This window comes from Physeter macrocephalus, chromosome 14 (genome assembly GCF_002837175.3).
Source record: "Physeter macrocephalus isolate SW-GA chromosome 14, ASM283717v5, whole genome shotgun sequence".
In the NCBI taxonomy this organism is placed as follows: domain Eukaryota; kingdom Metazoa; phylum Chordata; class Mammalia; order Artiodactyla; family Physeteridae; genus Physeter; species Physeter macrocephalus.
Window position 1 is genome coordinate 119932923 of NC_041227.1, and position 14060 is coordinate 119946982.

General features: G+C 42.7%; 1 protein-coding gene across 4 annotated transcripts in view; it reads left to right on the forward strand.

Moving 5' to 3' along the window:
- Positions 1–11275, forward strand: part of TLK2 (tousled like kinase 2) — a 108572-nt gene extending 97297 nt beyond the window's left edge. For 3 of the 4 annotated variants that reach the window (XM_024130106.3, XM_024130110.3, XM_024130108.3), the window contains 4 exons: positions 1504–1642; positions 5931–6042; positions 8130–8237; positions 10176–11275. In XM_024130106.3, coding sequence (XP_023985874.1) covers positions 1504–1642; positions 5931–6042; positions 8130–8237; positions 10176–10349 — 533 coding nt within the window. In that variant the 3' untranslated portion in view covers positions 10350–11275. The other variant, XM_028498446.2, reaches the window with a different exon arrangement.
- Positions 11276–14060: the final 2785 nt, after the last annotated feature.

The window sequence follows — 14060 nt, forward strand, 5'->3', positions numbered from 1 at the left end:
CGGGCCCAGCCGCTCCGCGGCATGTGGGATCCTCCCGGACCGGGCCACGAACCCGTGTCCCCTGCATCGGCAGGCGGACTCTCAACCACTGTGCCACCAGGGAAGCCCTGACTTTTAATTTTATAAAGTTAGGGGACTTGGCCGGGGACCAAGAAGGCCTAATAACATCTGACTTTAAATTGCCTGGGTAGTGGAAATAAGAGAGTCCCGGTCACACAGCACTGGGTTTAGGAGGGTGGGTCATATTAAATACTCTGGAGAAACAATGCCCTTGTCTTAGAGCCAGGGCAGTTCATGATGTCAGTCCGATTAAGAAAGAACTGCTCTGGCAAGCTCGGTTTTGTATTTTCCCATTACTCACACTGCATAGCAGTTCCTCTACTCCAAGTCTCTCTGATAAGTGCCCCCACATTAACAAATTATTTTACACATATGCCTCCCATTTCATTAAATTCCGAGTGGAATTTTCCATCTTTTCTCATGGTTACTATCTAACTTTGATAGTCACCAGTCGAGTAGAGAGCAGTTAGACTTCTTACTTCTGTCTGTTGTTGTCATTCTGAGCTGTTGCTTAGAAGTCTGCCTATATTGTCTGTAGACAGCTCTAACCAGCTGAGCTTAGGTGTTGGGAAGATTCCCATTTACCTCCTGGTGGGCACAGTTGTTAACTTTGCTTTCCTCTTCTGATAGCTACATGTTAAATCTCACTATTCACTATTCTTTAATGTTCTAGTATAATTCAAATGACTAAAAAATTTATCACAATGAAGTGATTTTTTTAAAAGATGGCTATTTTGTGATTGGGTTTTCTGTCACTGAATCCGTTACATTTTTCTGCCCCAGGAGCTGTAGGTGGCACTGTGGTACTAGCTTAGATTCCCTTGTATGTTTTCTTTGATTTTTTTCCGCCCCCTGAAACTACTGTCCTAAACAGGGTGGTTAAGAGATCCTTACTGAAAGTTCGGATGTAACTTTCCCACTATTTTTTTTTTTTTTTTTTTTTTGCGGCACGCGGGCCTCTCACTGTTGTGGCCTCTCCCGTTGCGGAGCACAGGCTCCGGACTCGCAGGCTCAGCGGCCACGGCTCACGGGCTTAGCCACTCCACAGCATGTGGGATCTTCCCAGACCAGGGCACGAACCCGTGTCCCCTGCATCGGCAGGCAGATTCTCAACCACTGCGCCACCAGGGAAGCCCTTTCCCACTATTTTTGACCAACCATAGAAGTGATACTTTACTTTGGCTAGTTAATTACTTTTTTCCACTGCTCATAGTGGTGGTTTTGGCACATTAAGCAGGTGATTCTTGGAAAAGAGAAATTTGCCGCCAGACGCTTACAACTCTCCCCTAGCATCCAGAGTCCAGATCGTTTTATTCCAGAGGTTTGAATGTTTGCTGTTATATGTAAGAGTTTCAGTTCAGTTGTCCTCTTCTTGCCTGTTATTACCTTGGTTTATTTTAATTAGTAAGTCTTTTTTATTCATGAAGATTTTTATCTTTTTAGGTAATATTCTTTTAGTAAATGGTACAGCATGTGGAGAGATAAAAATCACAGATTTTGGTCTTTCCAAGATCATGGATGATGATAGCTACAATTCAGTGGATGGCATGGAGCTAACATCACAAGGTGCTGGTACTTACTGGTAGGTACCTGGGAGATTGTCAAGTTGGCTGATGGAGATGTGGCTGTGCTATACTGAAGTGTTGGTAATTATTAATTAAACTACATCCTGTCTGCTTAGGCAAAAATGCTGTATACCATAGGAGACTTTCCTCTCCAAATATTTACTGTCTTTTCAACAGTTTGACTCTTTGTATTTACATGAATTTGTCTTAATTTTTCTTTCTGTTCTTGAAAAACCATTGAGAAAAAGATTATGTGTGGCCAGGTGTTTGAGTTGTTTGTTTCCTCCGTAGGTTTGCCCCTACTGAGTAGATAGAGAATGAGGTTTCTTATGTGTATGTAAAGAATGGCCTTAAATTCTTTTCAGAATTTCAAATGCAGGTCTCTCTCTTCATGAGTTAATGGGATGAGGGGTTTGTTTTTAGAGTTGCCTGAGGATGGTGGACTCTCAAGAACTAAGGAGTTATGAAGATTAGGATGTAATATAACCATAGCATCCCTTGAAATCTAAACAGGAAAACACGAGCATGGTTTACCAAGAAATTTATCCATTTCTGGCAGCCACGTTCTAAAGGTTTTTTGTTTTTTGTTTTTTGTGGGTTTTTTTTGCGGTACGCGGGCCTCTCACTGCTGTGGCCTCTCCCGTTGCGGAGCACAGGCTCCGGACGCGCAGGCTCAGCGGCCATGGCTCATGGGCCCAGCCGCTCCGCGGCATGTGGGATCTTCCCGGACCAGGGCACGAACCCGTGTCCCCTGCATCGGCAGGCGGACTCTCAACCACTGTGCCACCAGGGAAGCACCTCTAAAAGGTTTTGAGCCACATTTCTTCCCATCTGTTGTCACTCATCTACCCCCAGCCACCCCACCCCATAGCTCTGCCTGCCTGTTCTATGCCCTGTCTTACTCTGCCGAGTATAACTTGTGACAGTGAGAACCATAAAAGATACCTGCAGCTCAGGCATTTGACTTTGTGATTGTAAAGGCATGTTACCAGAACTTTCTTTTCACTTCTGCGGTGGTGACACAAAGCCATACATTGGAATGTGTAATTCTGAACATGGAGGAGCCTCCAGTAGCACTAAGGGAGGGGGAATACATACTGTTAAACCCCAGGGTCAGTTGGCCAAATCACGTTTGAGACTGAAGGGCCCTGGCCCTTAGCAGATTAGTGACTCTCTCGGAATGAGGTTGTTGATCTGAAACAGACAGAGAAGGAGGGGGACATCAGTCCTGGTCTTACCACTCCCATCATATTAAAGAAAGACTCGATCATATCCTGCTAGAAACACCATGTACACAAAATTTCAACTTTCCCTTGCTCCATATTGTTTGTGGAGATGGTACCTATAGTGAAAATCAGTCCCTAAATTAAAACTTTGAGATTCTAGGTTTAAAATAGAAGCTACATTTACAGTGTTTATTCACTTGGTGGTTGTTGTGGGTTCCTGTCAGTAAATGATACAAAAATATCTGTTGTTGGAAATTCTGGAAGCAGGTCTATACCTCTGCTATATAAATTCACCAGAACTTGGATTTTAGCTTTTCATTTGATAGCTTGTTCTTTTTTAAAGGTAAAGATTTTTCATGTTTAAATTAATTATCTCATTGCTGCCTATTGCTGTATTTGCTAAGCTATAAAATTCAGTGGTTGGGGGCTTCCCTGGTGGCGCAGTGGTTGAGAATCCGCCTGCCGATGCAGGGAACACGGGTTCGTGCCCCGGTCCGGGAGGATCCCACATGCCGCGGAGCGGCTGGGCCCGTGAGCCATGGCCGCTGAGCCTGCGCCTCTGGAGCCTGTGCTCCGCAAAGGGAGAGGCCACAACAGTGAGAGGCCCGCATACAACGCAAAAAAAAAAAAAAAATTCAGTGGTTGGAATTTAAATAAAAATATATAATGTTTGGGATTTGCTTCAAAGTAATCTGTTTGGGGGAGGTGGAGAGGGATGTATACGAACAAAGATTTGCCACACGTTGACAATTATTAAAGCTGGATGATGTTTACTTGGGGTTCATTTTACGATTCTTTCTACTTTAGATCATATTTGAAGATTTTTTTTTCATAATAAAGAGTAAAGTAGAGAGGGAGCTACTGAGAAAATTAATTTTATGGGTTTATATGAAGGTTTAAAAAGTCTCCATATTGGTGTTTATAATCACCATCCTCAATATGTCATCCTCGTATTATGTCCCAGAGACATACAGATAGAATGGGAGGACATAACAGATTTTTTTTTTTTTTTTTTTTTTTTTTGGCGGTACGTGGGCCTCTCACTGTTGTGGCCTCTCCCGTTGCGGAGCACAGGCTCCGGACGCCCAGGCTCAGCGGCCATGGCTCACAGGCCCATCCGCTCCGCGGCATGTGGGACCTTCCCGGACTGGGGCACGAACCCATGTCCCCTGCATCAGCAGGTGGACTCTCAACCACTGTGCCACCATGGAAGCCCGACATAACAGATTTTAAGTGATTGTTTGCGGCATTTGGTTGTTCCAGAATTCTTCTACATGGAATACTACTTTTAAATAAGTAACCCCTAGACTAGGCCTTGAGAATCATTTTTCGCTATGAGGATTTTATCATGATGGCATATGCAACTATATTTGTTTTTTAAACACAATTTAGTGTAGTGTCTTAGAACTGTCTTCTACTCTCCCTCCCAGAGTCCTTGATAGGGACTTAGAATGCTTATTATTTGGGTGAAGAACTAGTGTATTTCTTCATTTATAGATGGGGAAACTGAGTCCTAGAAAGTGATATGCCAGATTTGTACTATTAAGGGACAGTGTCTATTTGGCCAAATTATTGCTCTGCATTTGGATAAGTCCAACAACCTCTGTTCTTCCTCATCACAAGCAAGAACTTCTTCCCCACTACTTCCACCAAAAAGTTATAAGTACATTAAAAAAATCATTATAGAATCAAGGTTCTATTTGTTATTTTTCCAAGATCATATTTAAGTTATGTATATTAAAGAATCAAGAACCATGAAAACTTACGGTTCAGGGAGGTTTTAGTGGCATTTGGAAGAGCTGTTCTTTTTATAGATTCTTTTGTCTATATTTTTATTTCTTTGCCTTTCTCCCCCAACCCCCTTTGTGAGTTCTCTGTCTATATTTTCACGTTTCAATGTGAGTTTGGGTAAAAGCTTTCGTTGTGAAATAATAATCTAGGTATCTAGGTCAGTGGTCTTCATCATTTAAAAATGACTGTTAAAAATAAAAAGGAACAACGTGAAACTAAACTTCTTTAAAAAAAAAAAAAGCCCATCATCTGAACATTTTCTGCCTCTCAACTCTTGTGATTCCCTTCCAGCTATACATTTAGATTTTTATACCAGAAGCACAGTGGGGTTTATAATAGTTTTTCACAGAATTGATTTTGCCAGCATGAAATCTGCAGAAATCAATCTGTTATCTTCAGAATTCTGCCTTCCAGCTGTGCTATGGTGAAGACTCCAGGCAATGAGGAGAAACATATTTATTTGTTTTCCTAAATGCTAAGAGGCACTTACCTTCCACACCATACAATTTGGTGTGGTTGGCTGTCCAGCTAGTCCTTTTAGAAGCCAGGGGTGGGTGGGGAAGGAAGGAATTCAGATGAGGATTGAGTTGGGCTAATAACTAGTAGTTTGTTTGGCTTTTTATGCACTATTTGTTAGTCTTCCATAAGCCCCTGATCACCCTTAAAGCAGGGAATGTAAAATATCCTTTCATAATATGAACTTTAATGTCACCATTGACTATAATTGTAGTTATTTTTGGTCTAGATTTCCAAAAGAGGCTACCTTAAGAAGACAGAATAGCCACTCTCCTCAGAGATTTGTACTGGGTCCTAAATTCATTTGGACTTTTAAAAGAGTGATTTATTTTGGAGACATCTTCTTCTGCCAGCCTGAAAGGAAATCACACCACTTCTAGTTGTATTTTAATGTTTGTTGCTGCAGCTGTCATAAAAGGGAGTACACTTCTTTTGTGCTCCCCCTCCTTTTAAAAACTTGTTGAATGACACCTTATATTAGGCACAGCACTGGGAAAGGAGGCTGGGGTGGGTAAAGTAGGAACTAGGGAGAATATTCACCTCTCTCCGTAAATAAGAAACATGTATTTTAAGGCTTTATAATAGGACATTGCTGCCTCCTTAAGTTAGAGTGTCTTTTCATCTGCTTTATCCAGCTGGGTCTAAGTTGGCTTTTCAACTGTTAAGATTCAGATATTTTTATTTCTAACAGGGTCTTTATTTTGCCTTTTTGTAAATGTCTTAGATTTATACAGTCTTTCTTCTAAGAATTTTTATTTCCCTTTTGTCCTAGGTATTTACCACCAGAGTGTTTTGTGGTTGGGAAAGAACCACCAAAGATCTCAAATAAAGTTGACGTCTGGTCAGTGGGTGTGATCTTCTACCAGTGTCTTTATGGAAGGAAGGTAATGATGATGGTTGGATGTGGTGGCTTCTGTCTTAGGTGGTGCATGTACACGGTGGCATTGTGTGGATTATTCTCTTGGAGTTAATCATTGGGTTATACAGAATGGAATCCTGGAAGTTGTGGTTTGAAGAAAATACAGACTTTAATTATAAAAGCTTTATGCATAAGCAGAAATTTTTAGTCCCAGGGCACCTAATGAACTCTGCGGGGCTGTTGAAGACGTGCATTTTTTGCTGTTCTCAGATCCAGTCTATGTTTTGATTCTGATAATATGTACAGGGAAATATATGAAATAGTTTACTAAAGTATACAGTCTTCCCAAGAGCCATTCTTAAGGGTCCCAAGAATTGAAACTTGAAAAATCTGCAAGGCTTCTTATTGCCAACCACCCTATTAGTTAGAGCTTTTATTAATAAAAGCATGCTTTGTATTTCTGTACCGGGGAGGTGATGTCAGAAAGTACTCGTTGTCTGTTACTTCTGGTAAAGGTGATATATTATTTGTGTAAGTAAAAACGTAGATGGTAAACTACATCTAATGAATTGTCACATTTGTGTTTTCCTTGTGAGCATAATATCTTGTATAAATGTATATATTGGGATCCAGTTGTATATTTATATTCTTATTTCTGCTACCAGTGTGTTTGTGTGTTTTAGCATTCCCCATTGGGCTGTGGGTTTAAGCCATTTGGGAGTTCTGCAACTCCCTTAGACTCCTAATATTTTTTTTTTATTATTTTTTTTATTTTTTGTGGTATGCGGGCCTCCCTCTGTTGTGGCCTCTCCCGTTGCGGAGCACAGGCTCCGGACACGCAGGCCCAGCGGCCATGGCTCACGGGCCCAGCCGCTCCGCGGCACACGGAATCCTCCCAGACCGGGGCGCAAACCCGGTTCCCCTGCATCGGCAGGCGGACGCGCAACCACTGCGCCACCAGGGAAGCCCAAGACTCCTAATATTTTGATTAAAATCTCCAGACCAAACTCTTAATTCAGACCTCAGCTTCCTCTTTAACTTCTCCTTGGGCTTTGTTTCTTTATTGTACCTATCTAACATGGGGAAACTATTCAGAACTAATAGGGGTTAATTATTATTTATACTCTGATATTGTGGAAGTGCTGCTGATAATGGTGGTAGAGGTTATCTAGAAAGAATCATCATCTCAGTAGAAACACTGTAGAGATGACACTAAGTGTGAACTTATCTTTTTTAGGAGTTTATTAGAAGATAGCAATTTGTGGCACAGATGAAGCCACTCACTGAGTAGCCCAGACTTTTTTTTTTTCCCACTTTGTCGGTACCCCTCTCCTCTTTCACTTCCTTTCCATTTCTTCATCTGTGTCTCGGGTCTGTCAGTGGCACACATATATATTGCTTAAGCCCACGGTGTCACTCAGGGCAAAAGAGGTTGCTGGTTCCTGCTCTGAATCTTCTTTATCTTTGCTGTAAGCAAAGCTTAGCAGAGGTGTTATGATATAGCAGATGCTGCTTCTGGTCCCAGCTCTGCCTTAACCTAGATGTTGGAATTTGAGCAAGTTACTTAAGCTCTGAGCCTTTCCATCCATTATCTATAAAATGAGAGAATTAGAGGAGATCATCTCCAAAGTTCCTTCTAGCAGTTCTTGTTGAGATGTGTCTTCTCCTTTCCTTTCTCTTTGATTTTGAATTGTGTTCTCTCTCTCTCAATTAATTAATTTATTTATTTATAGCTGCGTCGGGTCTTCTTTGCTGCGTGTGGGCTTTTCTCTAGTTGTGGCGAGCGGGGGCTACTCTTGGTTGTGGTGTGTGAGCTTCTCATTGCGGTGGCTTCTCTTGTTGCAGAGCACAGGCTCTAGGTGTGTAGGCTTTAGTAGTTGTGGCACGTGGGCTCAGTAGTTGTGGCTTGCGGGCTCTAGAGCGCAGGCTCAGTAGTTGTGGCTCACAGACTTAGTTGCTCTGTGGCCTGTGGGATCTTCCCGGACCAGGGCTCAAACCCGTGTCCCCTGCATTGGGAGGCGGATTCCTAACCACTGTGCCACCTGGGAAGTCTGTGTTCTCTCTAATTTTAACCAGAGGCCTACCTTTGTTTGTTTTGTTTTTATATGATAGCCTTTTGGCCATAACCAGTCCCAGCAAGACATTCTACAAGAAAATACTATCCTCAAAGCTACTGAAGTGCAGTTCCCGCCAAAGCCAGTAGTAACACCTGAAGCAAAGGTAAGTTTCGACCCATTGGCCAGCAGAAATGTCTGCTTTGCTTTCTCTATTATTTCTCTGGGTAATTCGTCCAACGCCTGCCTTCTTCTTCCCATCTCTTCCCACAACAAAAATTTATTGGGTGCCTATTAAGTACTAGACACTGTTCTAGGTAGTGGAAGGAGCTGTGACTGTGTGGCAGTGAACTACACAGACAAGGTCCCTATACTTAAGGAGTTTACATTTTACTAGGTGAGACGAACAATAACTAAAAATGAATACATTTCAGGTGGTGATAAGTGTTTTGAAGAAAGCAAATCGGAGTAAGGGAGTAGAGGGGGGGAACCCCCTTTTTTGATGGCATGGTCGGGGAAGGCCTCAGTAATGAAGTGACTTTTTTGAGCAGTCTTGACTGATGTGAAGGTGGGAGCCATGTATAGATTTGGGAGAAGAATATTCTGAGCAGAGAGAAGTGAATAAAGCTCAGATGTGAGTGTGAGCTTAGCAGCTCCACAGAGCAGGCCGAGCAGAGGGGAGAGTAGTAGGAGAGGCAGCAGGATAGATTGTAAACTGATGAAAGACAGTTGAAGGTTTTAATCAGGGCAACTTTGTGATCTGATTGCTGTTTCAAAACCCTGCCCTGGCAGTTGTGTAGAGGGAAAGTTCAAGGCAAAAGGAGTTTATTTGATTGGTGTCCATCCCAAGAAAACCTTCCAGCTCCAGGTATCTCACTAAGAAAGCTTAATTTTTAAAGGCCAAGGATCCTTATGTTCATTTCTGTGAATTTGTTATTTTCCAAATGCTTTAATAAAGCAACTATGTGTAGGTGTCTTTGCTTTTGAAAAACCAGGGATTTTATTAATTAAACATGAAAAAAATAGAAAATCAGTAGTTCATTTTATGTTTTAGATATATTAAAATAGACTTTACTTTTCAGAGCAGTTTTAGATTCACAGCAAAACTGAATGGAAAATAAAGCATTGCCATATACTCTCTGCTGACGCAGCCACCCCATCCGCGGATGCACAGCCTTCCCCCTGTCAGCATCCTGCACCAGAGTGGTACATCTGCTACGATCAATGGACCTACATCCAGGCATCATTACCACCCGAATGTAAAGGATGGACGTTGGATAATAATATTTTAGATTTTTAAAAATTGATTCAATTTAAAATAATTATATTGTAAGGCTGTGATTAAATAGAACTGTCTGGTTAAGAAATAGGAGAAGACAGATAATCTATGTAAGGGCCTTTGTGTTTAAAATTGTAGAAACTGAGGCTACATAGCTCTTCGTACCTAGCACAAAGGAAACCTCCATCTTGGTAGTGAATTAGGATTCCGAATCAGTAAGTTTTTATGTCTGCAGTACTCTTGAGGAGACAAGTCCTGTTCAGGTTTTCCTTTACTACTTAGATGTAGTAGTGCCTGATCATTTGCCTGATGATCTTTCAGAGAAAAATAAGATACACCGAGAAAGCATTTACCCATCTCTGACACACCGTAGTGTTAGTCAGTGTTGGTCTCCTCACCCCGCACGTGGTGATAGTTTGTCACTACAATTTCCACTTCCTCAGGAAGTTCACATGAGACCGTGGTTTGTAGATGCAGAACTATGAAGTTAGACTGTGCCCATGCCCATCAGCCAAGGCAGAGAGAGGGAGTTTTGCATTGGTCTTTGTGCTTCGGGGACAGAGATCTTTAGAGGTCATGCCCCGTGCCCCCTCGGGAATGGTTCAGCCACCTTCGCTGGGGAAGGAGCCAGTGGCCACAGAGAGATGCTGCGTCTGGCATGTCTTTCCTGGGTCTGCCTAGTGGTTTCCGGGCAAGGCCCTAAAGCCCCTTCTCTTTAGGAGACGTTTGCTCTGGGCCCTGGCAGCTGCTACAGAACCTCCTGGGTTCCCTCTTGGGGTGCCAGGATTATCTGCTTCAGGCTTCTTCAAGAAACTTTCCTTTCAGGCGTTTATTCGACGATGCTTGGCCTACCGAAAGGAGGACCGCATCGACGTCCAGCAGTTGGCCTGTGACCCCTACTTGCTTCCTCACATCCGAAAGTCAGTCTCCACAAGTAGCCCTGCTGGAGCTGCTATTGCATCAACCTCTGGGGCGTCCAATAACAGTTCTTCGAATTGAGACCCACTCCTAGCCACAAACTGTTCAACACACACAAAGTGGACTAATGGCATTCAGCAGCGGGTTTGGAACATAGCGAATCCAAATGGATCTCATGAAACCTGTACCAGGTGCTTTTATTTTCTTGCTTTTTTCCCATCCATAGAGCATGACAGCATCGATTCTCATTGAGGAGAAACCTTGGGCAGCTCTGGCCAGGCCTCGTAGGAAAAGGCCCCGCCCTAGGTTCCGGCGTCAACGGCCACTGCGTGTGGCTGCTCTGAGTGAGGAAAAAATTAAAAAGAAAAACTGGTTCCATGTACTGTGAACTTGAAAACATGCAGACTCAGGGGGGGGTCCCTGATGCAGTGCTTCAGATGAAGAATGTGGACTTGAAAATACAAGACTGGGCTAGTCCAGTGTCTATATTTAAACTTGTTCTTTTCTTTTAATAAAGTTTAGGTAACATCTCCTGACAAGCTTGTAGCACAAAGGCTCGGCTGGGGATGGTGTTTGACTTCGGAGGAAAAAAGTTGCTATTGCCCGTTAAAGGCACTAGAGTTAGTGTTTTATCCCTAAATAATTTCAGTTTTTAAAAACATGCAGTTCCCTCCCCCGTTTTTTATTTTTGAAAGAATACATTTGGTCATAAAGTGAAACCCGTATTAGCAAGTACGTGGCAATGTTCATTCCAGTCAGATGCAGCTTTCTCCTCCGTCTGGTCTCCTGTTTGCAATTGCTTCCCTCATCTCAGTAGGGAAAAAATTGAGTGGGAGTACTGAGATGTGTGGGGTTTTGCCATTGGACAAAGAATGAGGTTAGAACTCTGCAGCTTGGAGTCTCTCTAGGTTTTCAACTATTTCTTCACAATTTGAACACTTGACGGTTGTCCCTTTTAATTTATTTGAAGTGCTATTTTTTTAAATAAAGGTTCATCTGTCCATGCAGTCCTCTTGGATTCTCTGAATGTAGTAACTATTGAAACTGTTCCAAAGGTAGGCAAAAAATGGGCTGGGGAGCCCAGTGCTCCAGGGATCAGGAGTCCTACCCACAGTCTCGTGTGTGCTTGCTAAATGGTGTACATTTCTTGTTAACCATGATATTAAAACTTGATCAGCACATAAGCTTTCCTCTGTTAGATCTTTTGGCAGGAAACAACCTCCAAACCCCTAAATTTTGTGGGTGTGTGCTGGTGTGTGTGTCTGTGTGTGCATGTGCACACACACACTTTGTCTAACTCACTTTAATAGATTCATTGAGTGAAGTTAAAAAATAATCTCAAAGGAAATAGGTATTTCAAATATGAACATTCTCTTGGAACTAATTTTTTAAAAATTTGGTTGTTTCTGAGATGTATGATCAACTGAAGATGGAGCTGAAATGGGAGCTGCATGGCCCCACCGTGCCCTTGAAACAGCGGAGCACTCGACAGTAGAGGGGGAAGGAGGCCAGAGTCTGAACATGTGGTAGCCAGCTTGGAATGTTACTGACATATGTGGCAAAAGGGCTCAGCCAGAAATATTTAAAGATGCAGCATTCAGGCGTGTGAGTTCCCTAGGCAGGGGGAGGGCAGTCAGGAAGGGTAGAGAGCTCTCAAATGACTCATGACTAGTATTTCTTTTACATGTGAAAAATGCCAGTAGTGACACATTTTCTAGTACCTTTGTTTGTTTTGTGGACCTGCCCCACTCTCCCCAGTGTCAGGAGATCTTAAGGGAAGATGGAGTGTTCCAAATTGGAGAGAGGTTCGTGGGTGTATTGTCGTGTGGAACTCTGAAGGGAAGGAGGTCAGCTCCAGAGTCCTTGTTGCCCCTAGCTTTCCAAAGAGATTTTATTGCAATATATATATTTATACACATGTGTGTATCGTACCTTTTTTTTAAACCATTACTTTCAAGCTGCTAAGCAGAGCACCCATGGGGTCTCAAAGGTTGAGCACAACACTGAAAGGATGGTGTCTGTATACGTGAAGAGATGGACGAAGTTGAGACCATGTTTAAACTTACTCAAGATAATTAAGTTATCGTTCTCTTTTTTTTTTTTTTCCCTCTCATTCAATGATCTTGAAGTGTTTGTTTAATTTTTAACTTTCTTTTAAGGATGAAGGAATGCTGCATCTTTAAGACTTCCCTCTAACTTCCTGCCTCCTTTCCCCCAAGTTCTTATGAGTGAAGCTGTAGGACTTTATTTGGTGATCTACCTTTTCTGCCCTCATTTTGAAGAAGGGATGCCCTCTCTTCTTGCTTTTATTGGGTCTAGGGCTTGGTTGGAGCTGATTGGGCTTGGTTGAGTCTGGCCAAGGCCTCTTTCCACTGCATGGATAAGCCCCAGGGAACATGCAGAATGTTGACCTTTTCTAGACTTGTAAGTAACCAGTGAAATCACTAAGTAGAGTTCTTCCATGACATATTTTGTTAATATGGGTTTCACTTTTTCCAAGGATAATCCCTCATTGCCACAATGTTGATTTACTTTAAACAATGACAAAAAAATGTGTACTAATTTGTAATTAAATCCAGCCAGACTGTTTTGGCTTTTCCCAATTTGGGGGGTGGGGAAAATATTAAAATAAGTTTTAAGAAGTGAATTTCCCAGCCTCTTGATTTTACTCTAGTTCTCCAGCTTCAAACGGGGCCCTTACCACCTAGAGTATAGCTAGAGGAACCCTGGCAGCTGGCAGAGTCCCAGTGGACGTTGCAGGCATGATGGGAATGTGTGGATTCATGCAACATCTTTTATACCCCTGATGTGCCAACAGCTAGGCTTGTGGGTGGGAATACAGCAATGAACAGAATGGGGAAGGCCCAGCTGTGACCATGAGCTCACCATTCAGGGGTAAAGGCACTGGGCCCCAGGAAGGGATGGAATGCAGGGGTCGAGGAGAAGGACTTGGGCTCTGAATCTTCCATCATGACATGGGCAGCTTTAAATAGAGAATCGCCAGTCAGAGCCACACGCACCCCACTCTGTGGCTGACCTGGACACATCTGCTGTCTTTTTTAGAGGGTTTGTTTCTTGCCTGCTTTCTAGTCCAGGAAGGACAGGTTTTCCTCCAGCTGAGAAGATTAGCAGTCAAGGAGCTCTTGTGTTTCTTAATTTAGAAAATAACTCTCCTTAAACATAGTCATCTCCTTGAATCCTAGAGCTAGAAGCAAGCTTTGGGTCCAGCTCCTTGCTCCTAAGAAGGCGAAGTTTACAACTAACTCGACCCACCTTTGGCAGTCTTTTGCTTTCTGGGAATCTTTTCCTTCTCTCCATTACTCATCATTCCAATCACTCAAGCCCTCTTCGTCTGTAATTGAAATCCGCGTGGGGTTAAGTGGGAGAGAGACATGATGCACAAACTAGCTGTTCTGTTTTAGTTTCTTAAGGCAGAATCACCTAGAGGTTAAGAGCCTGGGCTTTAGAGTTAGGTCTGGTTCAAATCCCCCCTCTGCAAGCTTCAGGAATATCTCTTTGCATGGTTATAGTGAGGAGTAGAAATAAGGTATTTAAAGTACCTGGCACATAAGAGGGAAATAAAAAAATGTGGTTTGAAAAAGATCACAAGATTTAGTGAGACTCCCAAGTTTGCTGGTTGAGGTTCAGAGCCTTTCTACTCTCCAGGTTGTCAGGAGATTTTGTCTGGAGTAATGATGTAGACCTTTCAGTAGCCTTCCTCTCTGGTTTGAGATTCAATATCAACCTTTATCCTACAAGGTCAGCAGCCTTCTCTTACCCTGCATCCAAGAC